We start from the raw sequence: 19,733 nt of genomic DNA, 5'->3' as shown, positions 1-19,733 counted from the left end.
TCAGGCCTGTTAGGAAACCGGCTCTGGGCCCCCTGGACCTCTGAAGACGCAGAGTATCAGGGACGGCGAGTCACTGTCTACACGTACACTGGCTGGCAACCTTCAGTCTGATCCACCATATCAGAGTTTTCCAAATCAGAGTCCTCAGCCTGTGAAGCATCTGCTCCTGAAGGCTTTGGGCACCTAAAGGGATAGCCATTGTCATCAAAGAACCTTCGGAAAGTGAATTCATAAAATGCATGCTCAGGGTGTTTGTTATTTGGAGAGGTGAGTGTGTCCCAGGCCTTAGTGCTGTCCTCACTAGCATCATTCCAAGGGCTTTCTTCATCTACGGGGTCAAAATTTGAGGTGTCCATGGGGTGGCTGATCTTGGGGACGTAGGGGGCCGGCTGCTTCCGGATGTCACTCGAGAAGTCAATGGCCCCGAAGAACGGATGGGCCTTCAGGTCGTCGGCCCCATTCCTCCCCAGCCGGTGGTCAGCAGCGCAGCACAGCTTGGTGATGAGGTCCCGGGCCTCGGGGCTCAGCTTGACCTGGGCTGGAATGTGGAGCGTGTTCTCCCAGTTTATCACCTGAAGAGACAACAGAACCAAAGTTTTCCTTTCTTTTCACGTTTTAAGGCCCATTTAGGGCAGTTCTGAGATAGTGTGTGATGACATGGCTTTTAAATAATTTTACTTCCACGACGGGAGAACAGTTAGACTAGATCTAGGAGCAGCAGCTGCAGAGCTGAGCAGCCATCAAAGGCCGGCGCGGTTTAGTAGGGGGCTCACAGCCTGAGGCAGGGGGTGATGAAGCCAAACAGACCAAAAGAGACTATGAGAAATACAGTTTAGCAAAAGAATTGTGTGGTTTCCATAAAAATGAAATGGCCGCTCATCTGTGAGTCATTTCTTTAGCTTATGGCAACAGATTTCTATTGAACCATCATGGTTCTCATTCAGTACTTATTATGGCCAAGAGATGGTCAACTGGGGTTTTGTTTAAAAAAAAAAAAAAAAAAGACAACCTCACAGAGAAGAATAAAGGTGATGGACCCTATGGCCTTGGCCTATGTTCGTGACGGTCAACTGCACAGACCAGCCATCGGGATATTCAGTAAATACATTTGTCACGAAAAGCAACTACTATGAAGAGAAAACCTAAGGGACTCTCTATTATTTATACTTAGAATAAAGCAAGGCCAAACCATCAGGCTACAGGCTGGGGTGACAGGGCATTGGTAAGGCATGCAGGCAGGTGGGCGTATGGGTGGGAGGGCTGGTTTGAACTTGAGTAGTTGTTTTAGTAAAGCTAAAACTGTAAAAGTCACAGAAGAAAACAAAGGGAAAAATCTTCATGACATTGGATTCGAAAATGATTTCTTGGATACCAAAAGCACAGGCAACACAACAAAAAATATATATAATGGACTTCATCAAAATTTAAAACTTTTGTGCACCAAAGGACACTATTAACAGAATGGAAAGGTAACCCCCAGAATGGAAGAATATATTTGCAAAACATCTATCTGATCAGAGATTAACGTCCAGAATACATTCTACAATTCAACAACAAAAACAACCTGATTAAAAAAGGGCTAAAGACTGGAACAGGCATTCTCCAAAGATGTACAAATGCCCAATAAGCACACGAAGAGAGGCTCAATCACTATCATCAGGAAATACAAATCAAAACCACAATGAGATACCACCTCACACCCACTAGGATGACTTCTATTAAAATAACAACAACAAGTAAAATAAGTGTTGATGAGCATGTGAAGAAACTGGACCCCTCGTGCATGGATGATGGGAATGCAAAATCATGCAGCCACTGGGGCCAACAGTTTGGTGGTTCCTCAAAAAGTTAAACATAGAATGACCATATGATCTGGCCATCCCACTTCTGGGTATATAACTGCAAAAATGAAAGCAGGAACTCAAACAGATACTTGTATACGTACTCATGTTCACTCCAAAAGGTAGAAAAAGCCCAAGTGACCATCACCAGATGATGGATAAATAAATGTGCTGTACACATACACTGGCATATTCTTCAGCCTTAAAAAGGAAGGACATTCTGACAGGTGCTACAGCATGGATGGACCTCAAAGACATTATGCTAAGTCAAATAAGCTAGTCATGAAAGGACAAATATGGTATTACACTTTCATGAGGGCTCTAGACTAGGCGACCTCACAGAGACAGAAAGTCGGAGAGAGGTTACAGAGTCTGGTGGAGGGAGGAATGGGGAGTTATTGCTTAATGGGTACAGTTTCTGTTTGGGATGATAAAAATATCTGAAAATAGGTAATGGTTATAGTTGTACAACACTGTGAATGCACTCAATGCCACTGAACTGTAAAATTAAAAATGGTTAAAATGGTAAACTTTATCACAATAAAAACATTGGGTTATTATCATGCAGGCAAATTAGAGAATGGTTCAGCAATTCAATTAGGATACAGATAATGTCAAATTCCATTTTTACTGTTACCAGAGTGAAAACTAAGCCTTCATTTAGGGTTTTTCTAAATAAGGGATTATTAATTTAGGGTCTAACATGGACTCTGGGACATATGAGTACTTCATAGAATTGTTAGTAAACACCTATGTTGGTGGTTAAGTGCACTGTTCAAAGAAGCTCCAAAGATTTCATCAGATTCTCTATTCAGTTCTTCTTAAGTAATCAGATCATTTATTTCAGAGAATAATGGCTATCAATCTCTCATTCTAAAACTAATTATTTAGCATTAAATGATTGAGAGTAATTATTTATTTCCAATTGATATTAGAAATATGTACAACTAGCCCAACCACAGAGCTGATAATCTGCAAACAGTAATACAGATAGTGTATAATGTAGTATAACATCCAAAGAAATAACTGATTTCTTTAGGTCTAGTTCATAAAGTTCTCGGTGTTTTTTGCAAGGTAGGCATGTGGCAGCAGAGACCAGATGTACAGCGCCCCTTTACTGCTTCTCACTGCTCATGGTTCAAGATGGCGGATGGCCAATGGTTCAAGTAAAACTTCAGATATACATATACATCAAAACACAGGTCTAACTTTGTGGGTTTACTTATTAAAATAAAACTTTTTCTATAGGTCATAATAATAATACTTTAAAAATATACAACGGACACTCCTACGCTACTCAGAATGAAAGATCAAATGCCGACCAGAGATTCATGGGTTCATCAGACAACCATGTGTGTTTGCAACAAGCAGATGCATGGGCTAGTTAATTCCTACCTTCAGCTGGGTTTCTGTGGGAGTAGGGGCCAAAAAGGGTGGCTGCCCCACCAGCATCTCGAAGAGAATCACACCAACACTCCACCAGTCACAGAGCTGAGTGTATCCTGAAAGACAAAGTCTCACTCAGTTCCAACACAGGGATGAATTCTTCTCAGAGAAGAATTTTATGAAATCCTCAAATGCTAACTGACTGTTAAGGGGGAAAGCATGTTCAAGCAGCATACATGTTACGTAAAAGAAAACCAACCTACATAAAACGCGCCTCCTTGCGTGTGTGGCTCAGTATAGAAGGCTGCGTGGGGCACCTGCCAGGCCGGCGCCAGTCGTCGTGTATTCTCTTATTTTCTACATTAGTCTGTTACAAACACAGGATGCTTTTGTAGTAAGACTTTCTAACTTTAAAAGCCTATTGTTACTCTTAGTAACGCTACGAACCAGGATTTTAAGTTCTTAAAGAACACACAAAGACATCGATTAAAATAGGACTAACTGGAAAACAGAAAGCGCTACACCTGTCAGCGAGGACTTCCTGGGGAGGCCTGCCGAGTCAGTTTTGGAAGAAGTTGAGGAATATGGAGAAGAGGAGGGGAAAGGGGGCCCTTTGGCAAAGGAAACAACTGTCTAATAAGACACAGTGTGACGCATTCACGGAGCCAGGCCCTTGCTCACGGAGCTCCCAAGACGCAGGAGCTGAGGCAGGGCACCCTGCGGCTTGGTCAGACAGGGCCAGCCTCACCGAGGCGGTGGGACAGGTCCATTTTTCTTCTATTTTCTCCCACTTTTCCTTCGGAGCTCTGCAGCCCAGTCCCAGCCATGCTCCAGTCTTGATGTCACCTGATGCCTGCTAAGCCTGAACTGGGCCTTAAGACCCGCCAGCAGTATTTGCTAGCTCTGTTCTCCCCTCACCCCACCTCCTCCCAACCTGGCCCAGCACTGGAGGCCGAAGGGTAACTCCAACCCCTCGTTCCGGGACTGTGGCACATGTCAGGGTGCTGGAGACACCTCCCACCTCCCACTGGGAGAGGAAGGAAAGAATGACACCTTTCCAGGAGAGCGAGGTCGATATTCACAACCACCTCTCAAGGTAGTTACTGTTAGGCCTGTGGCTCTGAGCGGTTAAGTGATTTGCTTTGGATTTCCACAGCTAACAAAGGAAAGTGACTTGATCAGACTTGAAAGACTTGAAACAGCACATGTGAAAAGACAGACCACCAATCTCTGGATTTACTGCACTGTTGCTATGAGCCCCACACTCACTGTAAGGTTTCTCTTGTACTCAAATGCATATTTGAGAGAACATCCGCACAGACCGATTTTACTGAACACTTTTAATTTTATGCATACCACTGTCCCCACATCTCACCTTCCAGCACTTCTGGACTAACAGGGGAGAACAGGAGGGAAATAATACTTGTGTTCTGTCATACTTCCTAACCAGCTGGATATGCTGCAAGCAGCTAGGAGCCTGAACATGTATGGCTTAGGCAGAATGACGAGTGTCCCTGTGCCCTCAGAGTTATTTCTGTCAAAATCAGTTGTGGCGAGATTCTCTTGGGTTCTACACAGAAAGCCCACACCCTATACCCAATCTAGCCCAGCCAAAGGAAGAGCTAGTGAGACAGGTCTAATGGTGTGTGTCCTCTTTCACCCCAGAAGCAAGGGCAGCTGCAAAACAGACGAGAGATATGCTGGAGGTTTGTTTGTTAGGGAAATAATTTCCTCTCGGGCTTCCACGAGTACAAAAATACAATGAGAACATTCAGAGTCTTGGAAAGCTGGAGCTGGAGAGACTCTGAGAGGTCATCTGGCCCCAAAGGTTTGAAGTCAAGATGGCCGCCAGTTGCGCAGCTGGCTGTGGCCGGAAGCACGCACCTTTTCGGAGGAGCACTTCCGGCGCGATGTAATTTGGGGTCCCAACCAGGGAGTGTGCCAGACACCTCTGGTGCTGCTTCCTGGCTCTCTGCTCCAGGGTCTTCAGCCTGTCTCCACATCGACAATTAGACACGTCGTCCCAGAGGTCGCTGGGCTCCATGCTGTCCTGTCTGATGTGGCTCCCTTTCACCCAGGAATCAGGGGCAGGGAAAGAAGAGAATAAAAAACAAAGTGTATTTCCACTATTCAGCGATGCAACAAATCCACAACTTCAAAGGGGAAAGTAATTCAGTTCAGCTCCTGACATGTTATGAGAAAGAATCCTTCCCAACTGCTCTGTAGGGGTGGCCCATGATTCCTGGGTCTGAGACTCAAGTCATGAGGTAACACAAACACTAAGAACGATGGATAAAGCGATGACAGGAGCTGGGCGTGGTGTGGGGTGACAGTGTGATGCACAGGGAAAAAAGCTCAGGTAACTGTGGGGGTATCAGGCATAGCACTCTGGCCAAAGTCAGTATACTACCTGTTTGACAAGACATGTTTCAAGATTAACATGGAAAAGCATAAGAGGATTTAAAAAATATAAACAAAAGTGACTCTAATGCCAGAAAATGGGAATGGATTAAATGATTTAGGGTTAGTTTTGAGTTAAAAAATAGAAGCATGAGGCTCAGTCAATAGAACGTGCAACTTTTGATCTCGGGGTTGTGAGTTCAATCCCCACAATGGGTGTAGAGATTACTTAAAAAAAAAAAAAAAAAAAAAAGCCTGAGCCATGGTATTAAAATAACAATGTCAAGAAACTGAGTCTCAAGCAACATAATGGCCAGCAAAACTGTATAAGATGGAGTTAACCTATACCTGTACTTATAGATACCTATAGATTCACGTTAGCTAGAAGAGAGGACACTTGGGAGGTTGTGAGACTTATTTTTTAAGGCTCATTTTATAAGGGCAGAGTGATGGTTCCCAACCAAGGTCCCATTACACCCCATAGCCTACTGTCCTAAAAATACTATAGTAAAATTAGAATCCATTAATTTAAAAAAAAAACCTTTTTTTTCCCACACATCATAGTACTGTTTCAGGGAGAAAAGGATGTCATGCCAAATTATAAAATAATGTAAAACAGATAATTTCAAAATGATCAGGAGCCACCCGGATGGGAAGGAGCTGCCTTAGATGGTTCAGCTCTGTCTAGATGTAGAAGGTGGCCGTGGCACGTCTAGACAATACCTTTCTGGTAGTATTTGGAATTGTGAGTCCACCTGAACCCAGTGCAGAGGCCAAAGTCTGTCAGTTTGATGTGACCATCAAGATCTATCAAAATGTTGTCTGGCTTGATGTCTCGGTGGATGAAGCCCATCTTGTGGACACTCTCAATGGCCAGAGTCAACTCTGCGATGTAGAACCGGGCCAGGTGCTCAGGGAAGACCTCCATCCGGATCAGCAGGCTCATCATGTCGCCCCCTGGGATGTAGTCCATCACAAAGTACAGGCTGTCCTTGTCTTGGAAGGAGTAGTAGAGTTTGACCACCCACTCGTTGTCTGCCTCGGCCAGGATGTCCCTTTCGGCCTTGACGTGGGCCACCTGATTTCGGTTCAGGACATCCTTCTTCCTCAGGGTCTTCATGGCATATAGGGCATGAGTGTCCACCTTACAAGCAAGGCACACTTCTCCAAAGGCACCAATCCCCAGGGTTTTGATTTTCACAAACATGGACTTGTCCATTTTGGCCCTCTTCAGCCTGTTGTAATTAGATTCCTTCTGGTAGAGGATCTTCCTCATCTGTTCCTGCTCAGCTTCACAGAGTCCAGCCTGCGGAGAAGGAAAACAAGGAAGTCACGTTAGAGGAGCCCGTGGTAGGAAATAGGTGGGGCAGGAGACGTAAGGGTCCTAACTTAATTTATAGAAATAAGAACACTGAATGGGTCCAGTATACTATAAGCAATACAACAACTGGTTTTGTTCTTTATATGCTTATGTAGACACAAATCTGGAATCTAAAGGGAAGGCAAAACAGGTGACTTTAGGCTCTAAAGGGAACCTCTATAAATAAAAATCCGTAAAAAAAAAAAGGGGGGGGACCGCAAAGTTCCTAGAACTCTAAGAACAATCTAATAATTTAATAGCTCAGGGAAAATGGGAACAAAGAAAAGTCAATGAAAATGGGAGAGCACAGATTTGGTTTTTAGAATTTGAAATGATTGGCTTTGTATGATTTAAATTTCATGAATTACCTTCTCTAGCAGATAAGTATCAACCAATGTACATTTAAAATACTATTTGCTGGGGCGCCTGGGTGGCTCAGTTGGTTAAGTGTCTGCCTTCAGCTCAGGTCATGATCCCAGGGTCCTAGGATTGAGCCCCGCATCAGGCTTCTTGCTCGAAGGGGAGCCTGCTTGTCCCTCTCCCTCTAGCCTCTGCCCCTCCCCCTGCTTGTGCTCTTTCTGTCTCTCTTGCAAATAAATAAATAAGATCTTTAAAAAATAGGTATATATTATTTGCTAATTATAAACTTAAAGGATAAACAGATCATTCCCAGATATATTTTTCTTTATAAATACCACAATTTCAAATTATAAAACCTCAAACTTTGTTTCTACTCTTTCAAAATGTTTAAACACCAGTCAGTAAAACTTGACAAATTTTGTTAACAAATAAGGACACACCATAAAAATCGATCTGGTAATCTGCCTGTTGGCTGCGTCCTGCTCTGTGCTCACTGCTCCCCTCAGAGTCAGGGAGAAGGGGCAAGGGAGCCTGAAACATCTGTCATTTCTGCAAGGTGTTTGCCCTATAACCGCACCATCGTCCTGTGAGATGAATCATTTGTAATAAAGGTGCATAAAGCAGAAACAAAAAAGGAATTCTGCCGTAATTCCCACTACCAATTTAGGAAAGAGCCAGGGCCAAATGATAAGAATATAAAGAGAAATTACTTTTGCCATTTCCTGTTCCAGCTGCAACCTCCGGTTGACCTTCTGCTGGTAGGTTTTTATGACATTTTCCACATGCTGCTCCATAAAGAACTTAAATGCATACGGCGAGTAGCTCTTGATGCGAGATTCCCTCTTCTCTTCATCTCTGCTGTTTTTCCGAACAGGAACAGGAGAGGTCTGAATCTGCTTTTTATCCTTCCCCACTTTCTCCCCTTTGGTATTTTTGTGGCTCTTGTCATTCCTCTCGGCAGGTTCGGCAGCCTGGCCGCCTCGGAGGCTCTGCTCCATGCCCACACACAGGCTGTCCACGTCGTACTGCTCTGACTTACTCCGGAGCAACAAGTGCTTGGGGTACGGTGGGGGCGGGCACCTCAGGTCTGGGCTGCTATAGTCCACGTCCAGCGGGTATGCACTGGCGCCCCCCAGGGGCAGAGGGTGCTCGTCCTTGGAGTCCAGACTCTCCACCCCGGGGGTGGGTGCTGGCACCCAGGCCGGGTGGGAGGGCCCCACAGCCGTCTGCGGCTCGGGCCGCATCACCCTCACGCTCTTCACTGGGTGCAGGATGTGGGCGGCCGTCACAGCCGTGATGGTGTTGGGGGAGGGCATGGAAGGCTCCGTCTTGCTGGGCACTCCTGCCCGGATGGGCACGGCCACTGGCTGCTGGTGGTTGTTGAAGGAGTTGGTTCTGCTGGGGACGGGGCCTTCGGGCAGGAACGCCACGTGCTGGCGGGGTGGTGCCTCCAGGCCTGGCTTCTGAAGAGAGTCACGGCGGGACAGGGTAGAGGACTGCCACTGCTGGACAGGAGGGCTGCTCAGGTCATACAGGTCCACATTGAGGCTGTTTCTGGAGGGTGTGATCAGACTCTGCGGGGGGCTGTCACTCGTGAACACCTGGCCCCGGGAGCCCATCATGTGCATCTGGTGGGCCTGTTTGTGGTGTGGGTGGGGCACGTACAGCCCTGTCGCCGCTCCCGTGGGCGGAAACGCGTGGCCCGCCCCCGGCTGCACGGCTGGGCCCTTGGCAGCAAGGTTTGCATATGCTCCTGCCTCCTTGTTTTGGAAGGAGGGGCTGCGCTGGATGCCATAGCCCAGTGGCTCCCCAGGCACCAGCAGGTGTGGCCTGTAGTGGGAGCCTTGCAGTGGGAGGGCTTGGCCCCCAGGGCCGCCCACTGGGAAGTTCAACCCTGCGGCCTCCATGTTTGCAGCATAGCCTTTGGGCTGGTGCTGATGGCCGCCAGGCATGCCGTGAGTGCCTCCGGTGAAAAGAAAGTCCATGTACTGACGAGGCACCTCCTCCAGCGTGTTGCTGCCCTCGTAGGCGGCTCCACTCATCTGATGGTAGGGGGGGAAAGGGTCGCCTGTTCCTTCAAAGCTTGGCCTCCGTGGCACAGGGGCTGATGCGATGCCCTTTCCTGCAGAGCAAAGAACGAGGACGCGGCATTAGAGGGGAACTTGCTCAGTTGGCTCTGGGCCCTGTCGCTGGCGGTGCCTCGGGGCTGACACTGCTGCACAGGCTCTTCAAATGACCCAAGGCCCTCTGGAAGGCCCTCTGACACGGGCGACCTGGGTCAAAGGCTCTGCCCCACCCGGGGCCCCTCACGGGGCTAGCCGGCACAGCCAAGAACCTCTACAGACATCACCCAGCGCAGAAGCACAGCCAAACAAGGACTGTTTTCCTGGGCTAAGAAGATGCATCAGCGAGTACACGTCAAAGGCAAACATAGAAGGAAGTCCTTACAGACACGGGCCTGCATTTCCCTGTGGAGCTGTGCTCCAAGACAGACCCTGGGACTCTACGCATCTGGACATGGAGAGCCAGCAGGCAGTCATTTAAGGATCTTCCATCAACAAGAAAACAAGAGCCTGTGTCCTCTTAACAACAAAGATACAACTTCTCACTCAACAGGTGAAGTGGGTTTTACAAAGATCTTGCACAAAATAAGGAAAGCTCTTTTTGCTAAAATACCTGAAGTCTCTTATCATGCCCAGGGACCTCAGGTAGCAAACACTGTCCCATCTGCTCCATCCTCAGAGAGAAACATTCAATAGCCAGCGAGGCAGAGCATGGGTGCTGGTGCCTCTGGCCCTTCCCAGGGGACACTGAGGGGCTGTCCTAGCGCCACTGCCATGGCCTCCAGCCCGGAGAGGTGCCTGTCAGCCTGCTCTGCAGCAACAGTGTGAGAAAATGTGCGTTTTAAAGTCAATGAAAGGGGCGCCTGGGTGGCTCAGTCGTTAAGCATCTGCCTTCGGCTCAGGTCAGGATCCCAGGGTCCTGGGATCAAGTCCCATGTCGGGCTCCCTGCTCCTCGGGAGGCCTGCTTCTCCCTCTCCCACTCCCCCTGCTTGTGTTCCTGCTCTCCCTATCTCTCTGTCAAATAAATAAAAAAAATCTTTAAAAAAAAAAAAGTCAATGAAATAAACCTCCCTTTTCAAAGACTCCCTCACAGGCCCAAGAGAGTAAAAAGAACATTTTAGATCTCACTCTGCTGGGTTGCCTAACTTTAAAATCCAGTGAATTTTTCAATCTTCATAGAGCAAAACATGTATATAACTGCCACCCCCTGGAAAGTACCACAGGTTATTTCAGGACCCAGGTAAGTCCCGTGATCTGCCACCTGCCGCCTCCCCTCACAGGGCCCAAATGCAGAGCAGGGCAGGCCCAGCTCACCGGTAAGAGCAGTGAGGCAAACGGCCAAGAGGTAACGTGCTGACTGGGGCCACACTGGACCTCCCTTGCTGCAAACGGAGTTGTGTTTGTCAACCACCCACAGTGCTGCAGGTCTGAGCTCACCTGGCGAGGTCTGCTTAATGACTCGCACAATCTGTTCATTCCTCGGGTCCAGGTAGCCCATCTTGCTGATGTACTCCAGAGCGGCTTCGATACTCCGGCTGCCAGTCTGCTTCAGAGCCCTGCCTGCCATCTCCTGGGAGGAAAGCACACGGATGCTTCAGTGGGTGGTATCATTGCCTGTCATCCTAAAACAAAGCCACACTTGCGTTCCCGCCCTGCTTAGGACCGTGTGACATCCGCCCCTCTGTGCCTGCTGGGGTCCTGCAACAAGTGCTGCAGACGAGTCCCAGATTTAGCAGAGCTGGCCCCATCTCCTCAGGTGCCTCACGACAAAAGCCTCACACACACTAGACCGTAGGCTATTTAGGGTATGTCACAAACACACTGGAATTCTGATGGTGGACCTGAAAGAATCTTAAGTTGTGCTTCTCTGTAGAAGACTTCTGTGATTGTACTGATAGATTCTGCTTTGTGGGTAAACCTAAAACTAGAACAGCTTAATGTGAAGAATGGTTGAAGTCAGAGACCCTAGCTTTAACCCCAGCTGATCCCTAGGCTAATTGGGAGGAGAAGGTGTGGCCTGCCCACCCCGGCCCCCCACCGGAGGAGGGAAGGGTTGCCAGAGTCATTTGTAAAGAGCTTGCTGCATGCCCTGTGCTGGCTATGGTAGCTGGGAACTTGCACTTGGGCTCCTGATCTAGTGGGAGAAAGAGAAGCCAGGTCCCAAAGGAGCCCCTGGAGCAGTGCCCAACACAGGACAAGCACCCTAAAATGGCCTCTGGGATGAACAAGAGACAGAAGCTGGGGACCACCACGGGAGACACAGTGGACAAGGGTCAGCGATGAGGGACGAGGGTCAGAGGAGACGGATTCCCCCTGCTGAGGGAGGGGGCATCAGGCACCGTTGGCGGAAGAGATGGAGGCACGGCTGGCTGCCCAAGGACGGACAGAATTTGGGTAGATGGAGAGCCCAGGAGAGAAAAGGCATTCTTGGCAGGGGGAACAGTCGAACCAGAGGCCAGGGGTGCAGAGAACGGGCGGAGTGGCAGGCAGCCAGCAGGGGTACGAGAGACAGCAGAGATGGAGCCACAGGCTGGGGCCAGACACTGCCCGGTTCTGGAGGCTTTCCAACAGGGCACATGGGGCAGTGAGAAGACCAGTTTGGGGCAGAGAGACGGTAAGCAGAGCTGGAGGCAGTCTCAGGCTGGGGAGATCAAACAGGCCAGAGCGGACGGGAGACTGGAAGGGCCAAGGTGCCTGTTGGTTGGCTCAGCAGAGCTGTGGGCAAACGGGAAGGATGGCAGAGGCCGGCCTCCTGGAGACAAGGACAGAACAGGCAGAGGCAGCAAATGGGGACTCTGTGGAAGGGGACACTGAGCACTGTGAGGGGAAGAGGGGCAGGCAAGCGGGGAGGAAGTGACAAAATGCAGAAGGGGTGGTGGCGGGAGCTGAGAGGGGGGCCGAAGGCATAAGGGGTAGGAAAGCATGGCAAAGGAAATCCTGTGGCTCAGAAAGGAGAGAACAGGGGTGAGGGTGCAGGAAGACCCCAGGATGACGAGAAGGAAGCTTGGGGCTGTTCTGGGCAGAAAGACGGTAGCTGTGCTATCCAAGGGGCCACTCTGGAAAATCCGTACTCGTCCCAGACACTGAGAAGGCACTGAGCTCCCTGGCTTCCCCAACCAAGCGCTTTTCCAGACTAACTCAGAACTGACCACTGTGCTGCCGCCAGCCCTGTGACAGGGCATCACACACCCATGACCTTCATGAGACAAATCTGTCCGTCCATATGTCTGTCTCCTCCTCTGGGACTGGGAGAACCTGGTGGGGCCCGAATTCCACGTCACTTGTGGCTGTATCACCCACCTAATGTAGCAACTGGAACAACTTCAGTGCTTAATATCCCTCTGATTATATAATACTAAAATCCAGTTTTCCATTCCTGGCCGTATCCCCACCTTATGGCAGGACAAAGCACACTGGCTGCAACCTGTGCCTATATTCTTGGTGATGCCAGGAGACATGGCAAGACAGTGCAGGGAGGGCAGGGGGTAGGGACCAATGGCCCAAGATGGGGGGGTGGGGACGTGCTGGGTGCAGGAGGCTGCGTGGGGGCGGGGCGGGGGGGGAGAGCATGAAGAGGCAGCTTAGCAGGCAGACAGAGAATGGCGGTAAGAACAGAGCTGTGTTTTGAAAGCAGAGCTTGGACGGACAGAAAGGGCAAGTGCGTCAAATTTCGGTGGGGCCACTGAAAGAGAGGTGCAGAAGTGAACACGGCGATGCCTCACCTGCAGACGGGAGGTAATCCTTCAAGCTCCCTACTTCACGGCTATGTTATGCGATGAGGTCATGTCTGCAGAGAACTCTCAACAGCTCAGAGAAAAACACGATATAAGGCCGCATCTTATCAGGATCACCCTGGAGCAAAATATGTGCCCGTGGGAGCTGACCCTAACCACAGCAGTCTGCTCTGTCTGAAACGCGACCACCAGCTCCTGTCTCCTCCAGGGGGGACTGCCAGGCATGCTCACTCCTTCAGCACCTGCCGAACAGCAGCAAAGTGCTGACTCGCGGACCAAGTCAAAACAAATACATTCTCAAACTCCCTGTTTACTGGCACCCACGACTTCAAGATTTATACGTTTACTGTGCTTTGAATCTAGGAACTTAACCAAGAAAAATCAACAGGAGACCACAAATAATGACTGTGTTCACAGCGATGCTTCAAATCATAAAACTTAACCAATGCTAACGAGGCAACTTGTTTATTAAAAACCGTCAAATAATCCAGGCCTTGGGATGCCTGGGTGGCTCAGTCGTTAAGCGTCTGCCTTTGGCTCAGGTCATGATCCCGGGGTCCTGGGATCGAGCCCCGCATCGGGTTCCCTGCTCGGCGGGAAGCCTGCTTCTCCCTCTCCTGCTCACCCCTGCTTGTGTTCCCTCTCTGGCTGTCTCTTTCTCTGTCAAATAAATAAATTCTTAAAAAAAAAAAAAAATCCAGATCAGTCAAGTCTTGCCCTTGTCTGTTCCTCACCCTCATTTGGCAAATAAGTAGTTTCTACACATTAACCCTCGGAAGATGCTACTACACACACACGTGTAGCTAGGTTTTCCAGCTGAAAGAAATCCAGGATCATTTCTAAATCCACCGGGAATAAGCACCCTGCCTCTCATCCAGCCTCACCATCTGCTGCGGACTGCGCACAGACCCAAGCAGACGTCAATCCCACAGCACAACCTGCTTCCCGCACAGTTGCTCGTGCGACCTCTCTGAAGCTCCACATGACTCCGGCTGTCAGACACCAAGCCGGCAGCTTGGAGTGTCACCACGGGAACTGGCTCGGAACCTGCCTGGGGAGAGGTGCAGAGAGAGGAAGGACCGCAGCCGCTGCCTCCAGCATCCCCACAAGGTGTCCAGGCGCTGGGCTTGGCTGCCTGGTAGGAGAAGGCATGGGCCTCTCCCCGAAGGTCAGACGCCCCTCCTGACACTGGTCAGGGGTGATGGCGGGGCCAAGGGTGCCATTACACACAGTATTTCTAATGTACCCAAGAATGCCCAAATTCTGCCCCAGAGCTTAGGCACTTTTCCTGGATGGTATGTGCTCAGACACTGGCATATTATGTGCATCCTGCACGGGCTAGTACACGCCAGCCCCCCATCCCCTTTCTCCGGGAGCACACACCCATGTCCCATCTGCCTCTGGACTGTCTCTTCCTCTTACCTGTCCCTGTGCCACCCCTGCACCCCCCCCCCCCCACATATGCTCCTCTGTACCTTGTACTCCTATTACTGATCTGTCCCAGGGCATTTAAAGTCTCCCCTACTAGTCTAGGCGCCCAACGAGCACAGGGGCAATGTCTCGCTAATTTTGATTTCCTTAGTACCTTCTAGTAAATATCTTTGGAATCAAACTAAAAAGGCCTATAATAGAGAAAAGGAAAACAAAGCAAAAACTGAGGGAGAAAAGGGGTGACCTAATAAGGCCAAAGTTAAAGTGACGTGGCCCCTCCCCCCCAAAGACCACCTCATTCACAGGAGCTGTGAAAACAAAGGGATCCTCTTCCAACCATTACTAGGACCTGACTGACATGTCACTTCTTCCCACATAGCTTTTTTTCCGTGAATACCTTCCATGGAAATGCTCCGTGGGAAGCCTTGCCCTCCAAGGCAGATCTGGGAGGAATCTGGGCTCTGAGAGCCCCTTGGCTGGTGGGCCACCTGTCCCTCCCACCCTCCTTTGTTGCACAACAGGGCTTGCATGGAGTTCAAGGGAAACAATGAGGGGATGAACCATGCCCTGGGCGGGCAGAGGTGCCCCCACCCAGGAGCAGCTGCAACGGCTGCTCGAGTGAACAGGGGCCCCCAGTGCCCAGACCAGTCAGGGCAGCCAGACCTCAGCAACCACCCCTGGACCCCAACTGGGTCTGTCTGTCCCACGGCCCCTTCCACCCCACTCCCTGTCTATCTGTCTCGTCTCAAATCCCCATTTCACAAAACTGCTTACCAATTTCCAGTGGACTAATGACTGATCAGCCCTTTATCAAATTCATAATGAAAATTACTGGGAGAAAAAAAAAACACACCCCAAGATGCAACTAACAACAGCTAAAAGTACCTATCACAGGGATTTGCACTTGACAGAAGGGTGACTTTCTACCCGAAATTCGAACCTGAGAGGCTCAGAGATGTGGACATGGCAAAACAGTGGCGGCTCACAGCTCACAGCGTGGAAGCAAAAACGAGCAGGAGCTGATATGATCGAAAGCTAATCGTGAATCCAATCTTCACTGTAAAATTTCAATGGAAACTACTTGGTTTTGACGAAAATAAAAGTAAAAACGGAAACTACCATAAATTATCTATATTTCTAATGAAACCGAACATGGGAACTGACAAATGATGACCTTAAGCCAGTCCCAGAAAGTCACTGAAGCTTCATTTCCCACACTCTCCCCAACTTGTAGGGACTTGTCCCGCCACCTGGGGCCCAGAGGAGCCCAGACTCCTGTCTGCTAGGCTCTCCACAGACCCCACACAGTACACCACGTGGCGCAGCTGGCTCAGCTCCAAGGTACTTAATTTCCCTCCTACTAGGGAAGGCCGGAGGGTGACAGAAACCAAATGGACTATTACCTGGAAAAGAGATCCTACCAAAGCCCTGGAAACACTTCAGGGTTCATCCCACAGCCTCCCAGTCAGCAGCAAGGAGCAAAAGCTCACGGGCAATTGGGCGGCACCTCTCCCGGACAAGCTGCCAGGGGGATGACAGACAGAAGCCACATCCCTGCGCTCGCTAGTGACTGCCATGGGCCGCACACCACACGCCAGGCACGAGCAGAATGCAGCAAGGGTGCCCACAGCCACGTCAGGACATGGAGGATGGGAAGGGGGCTGGTGCCCTCTGGCTGAGCGAAAAGACTGTGCACAGGCAAAAAGACAAGTGCAGTCAGGGGGATGGGAAGAGGCCAGCGCCAGGAGATGGAAGGGGATGAAGCTAAAGCCCGGCATCGGGCCCTACAGCCAAGCTGAGGAGCTGGGTCACTCATCTTCCTTTCTCAAGCACGCACCATCATTTAAAAGTCCTGATCTAGAAGTGGGCATGGCCAATCCAAGCATAAAACCTGCTCCAGAACAGGCAGCAGGATGGCAGAGCAGTACAGAGCCTCGACGTGGAGCATGGAGCCAGGCGGCCTGGCTTCACACCTGCCCCGTCACGTAGCTGTGCACCCTTCGGCCAATTATTTACCTACTTTGAGCATTTGTTTCCCTCCCTGTGAAATAAGGCTAAGAGGGCCGCTCCACAGACGAAAAGAGATAATGACATATTTCAAAACAGCACCATGTAAGGGTCTGCTCTCACAGTTCACAGAGGTATTTTAAGTGTCTCCGGTGACAAACGTAGATTATATTTGTAGATTTGATACAGATTCAATATTTAATCTTTCTAATACTTTTTGCTTTATTTTTCTTACCATAATTAGAAAGAGAACTGTCATGAGTTCCTTTTACCAAGTCTCAACAGACACCTCTGAACTCCTCCAGTTCACTCAGGGCTGCCCCATAAATATTACTCCCTTCCGTGGGTGCTAGGACGGCCGTGCCCTAAAGCAAGCACGTGGTCCCAGCTGAAGGGGAAGGACAGTCAGGCATCCGTTCCAGTGTCTGACACTAGGAAGAGCTGGGTGAGTGGCGGAGTGACTGAATGGGACTCTGCCGGGAGATCCACAAAGGAGGAGAGGGCTGCCTGCCCAGTAAGCGAGGCGGCGGCCAGGAGGTGCTCTGGGCAGGCTGCCTCCCGCTGGGTGGGAAGATGGAGATAAAGCACAAACAAGGGCTGTACCCAACCACAGGCTGAAGGGAACGTAAAGCACAAACGCTGACCACAAAAATCAAACTATTTCCCCTGAGTTTTACTCTAGTACCTAATTTGCATACCTGGGAGAGCCTCCTCTATAGAAGTTGACAAAATCGGGCGCCTGGGTGGCTCAGTCGGTTAAGCGTCTGCCTTCGGCTCAGGTCATGATCCCAGGGTCCTGGGATCGAGTCCCACATCGGGCTCCCTGCTCAGCCAGGAGCCTGCTTCTCCCTCTCCCACTCCCCCCGCTTGTGTTCCCTCTCTCGCTGTTTCTGTCAAATAAATAAATAAAATCTTAAAAAAAAAAAAACCTTAAAAAAACAAAAAGAAGTTGACAAAATCTTAAAGCTGTCCTACCATGTGTCTCTTCTATTGTTTACCATTTACTAATTATTAGCAGTCTAAAACCAAGCAATATAGCGGGTTAACAAGACTTTGATAACTTTATGCCACCTATCAACATGCACCAAGAAAATATTACACACAACTCATTCTCCTAAAGCCCTCCAGAAAGCTTCAGTTACGATTGCTTAGCATCTCATACCAAAGTTATGCTTCTCCAGTGGGGACTCAGACACTACGTCTACAAGCCAGCCTTCTCTTCCAGACAGCCCTCCGTGCTGGGGTTGAAGCCACTATACGAGGCATGCTAGATTTGGTACAAGCTGCCTCCAGGGTTCAAACTCACTTCCTTGGTGATTGCTCCGTGCCACCTAGTGCAATGACTCGCCCTGTGCAAACCCGACCTCCGTCTTCCAGTCCTCCCACTCAGTAAACAACATGCCATTCTCCCAGCCTTGGAAGCATCTTGACTTTGAGATTTCCTTCACATCCCACATCCGATCTAAAAGCATTTTTTTCTCAGCTTTACCTAGACTAGAGTGGTAGAAGATTCTGGATGCTCTGAAGGCAAAAGCATTCCACCTTAGGTATCTCTCCCAAGAGACTTCTCCTGATAAAATTATCAATAAACTGTTGAGAACTTAAAACTGGTTCTAGCCAAAATAAATTCTGGAAAATGGGATTTCCCCCTATCTCGTCTGATATGAAAGGGACTGCAGTGAGGCAGTTTAACAAAATGGCCAACTGGGTGACGTGTGGGGCATGTAGCCAAACTGCCCTCCCGCTGCCCTGGCAGAATCTTGGGCTGCTCCACACCCCAATTCCAGAGTGTCCTCTGGGATCAGCCAAGCCTCCACTGCAGGTCCATTCCACCTAACATTCCCTCCGCCTAGTCCAGATCCTGCCCCTCAGTGAGCCTCCTACCCAGCAGCCCTGTCCAGCGACCAGCTCTCCAGCTGCTGCAGGGCCCCCAAAGCCCTGCCCTGCCAGCCCTGCCAGCCCTGCCGCCGACACACGGCAGAAAGCCCACCGAACAGCATGAGGAGGACCAGCAATCAGTTGTGCTGCTCCTCGGCCCCAGGTGCGTGGGCTCTCGCTGCCAACTCTGCCCCAGCCTGGGGAAAAGGCCGTGGTCTGGCCAGGGATGTGCCCCACCTGCCTTTACTCTCCTGACCTGGTCACCCTCAAACGGGTGCATTTTCTCCACCACTCACAGGTCCTACAGGGCAGAGCTGTAGCAAACCTAGTCATGCGCCTACGATTTCTGACTCATAACTCACAGGAAGACAAAAGCTGGGTTCACACACTCTGTACAGCTCGATTATTTTATGGGCATCGATGCAGGACTGAGAGTAATTGAAATTCAGTGAAGAGTTATTATGTATGAAGGAAGGAATTTCCTAAGGAGGTCCTTCCCCCAATCCCTTCCTAGTAAGGAAGCATTTTTCAAATGTTAGCAAAGCCATATCCCAACATTTTAATGTTCCAATTATGAATTTTGGCTAAAAAACTAGAAATGTAGAACTCAGGCCTTGTTGGGTCTATGTGGGCCTGTGTCTCCATCCTCAGTACACACACTACCAATTTAAGTTCAAAGTGAGAATAGAGGAGAAGAGTCTCTGGCCATCCCTTGCTGAAGACCCCATCTCTGGGCAAGATCCCCTGGCCACTTGAGCACTGCTGTCCTGGGACTCAAATACTCCCCTTTCCCCGCCAAATCAACGGGCACTTCCTCAGCCTGTCAAGGAAAAGGAAGACAGCACAGCCAGCTTTGAACCTGGGCGGTAGTCCTCTTCTTCACCTCAAAAAGGAATCTGATCCAGAAGCACTTTGATTTCCTGAGCATGGAGGAGAGAAATGAGCAGTGGGGTATGTGTGAAGGGCGGCCGCAGTGAGCGGCAGCCCCGAGAGGAAAGGTGCCCGGGTGCCCATGAGGTTCCGGCCGCTCCCCAGAGCGCAGGAGGCCTCGCCGCGAAGCGCACATACTGTCGCAGCGCTGCTTCTGCACTGCGTTCCCTCAACCAAATGCTTCCAGGAGTTCTTTGGGAAACCAAGTGGAACACAGTGTTTCAGTGCATCCGGCCGCCAGTTTGTCAAGCCTTAGTCAGAAACACAGGCCTCGGGCGGAATGGATGTGACTCACCAGCCAGCCCGGCAGACCCGGCCTCCTACCGTTCTTTGCGCTGCACG

At 49.8% G+C, this 19,733-nt stretch overlaps 1 protein-coding gene across 1 annotated transcript in view; it reads right to left on the bottom strand.

Moving 5' to 3' along the window:
- Window positions 1-23: 23 nt before the first annotated feature.
- The window catches only part of LATS2 (large tumor suppressor kinase 2), a 61,414-nt gene continuing 41,704 nt past the window's right edge, over window positions 24-19,733 (bottom strand). The window contains exons 2-7 of the mRNA XM_021678223.2: window positions 10,849-10,981; window positions 8,058-9,469; window positions 6,351-6,933; window positions 5,112-5,294; window positions 3,237-3,343; window positions 24-572 (exon numbers count right to left, since the gene is read on the bottom strand). Of these exons, the coding sequence (XP_021533898.1) occupies window positions 78-572; window positions 3,237-3,343; window positions 5,112-5,294; window positions 6,351-6,933; window positions 8,058-9,469; window positions 10,849-10,981 (2,913 nt within the window). The 3' untranslated portion in view covers window positions 24-77. The remainder of the gene's footprint in view (window positions 573-3,236; window positions 3,344-5,111; window positions 5,295-6,350; window positions 6,934-8,057; window positions 9,470-10,848; window positions 10,982-19,733) is intronic.

Source organism: Neomonachus schauinslandi, chromosome 3 (assembly GCF_002201575.2).
Source record: "Neomonachus schauinslandi chromosome 3, ASM220157v2, whole genome shotgun sequence".
Classification (NCBI taxonomy): domain Eukaryota; kingdom Metazoa; phylum Chordata; class Mammalia; order Carnivora; family Phocidae; genus Neomonachus; species Neomonachus schauinslandi.
The sequence above is the reverse complement of the archived record's forward strand: the minus strand, read 5'-3'. Positions and strand labels throughout refer to the sequence as shown.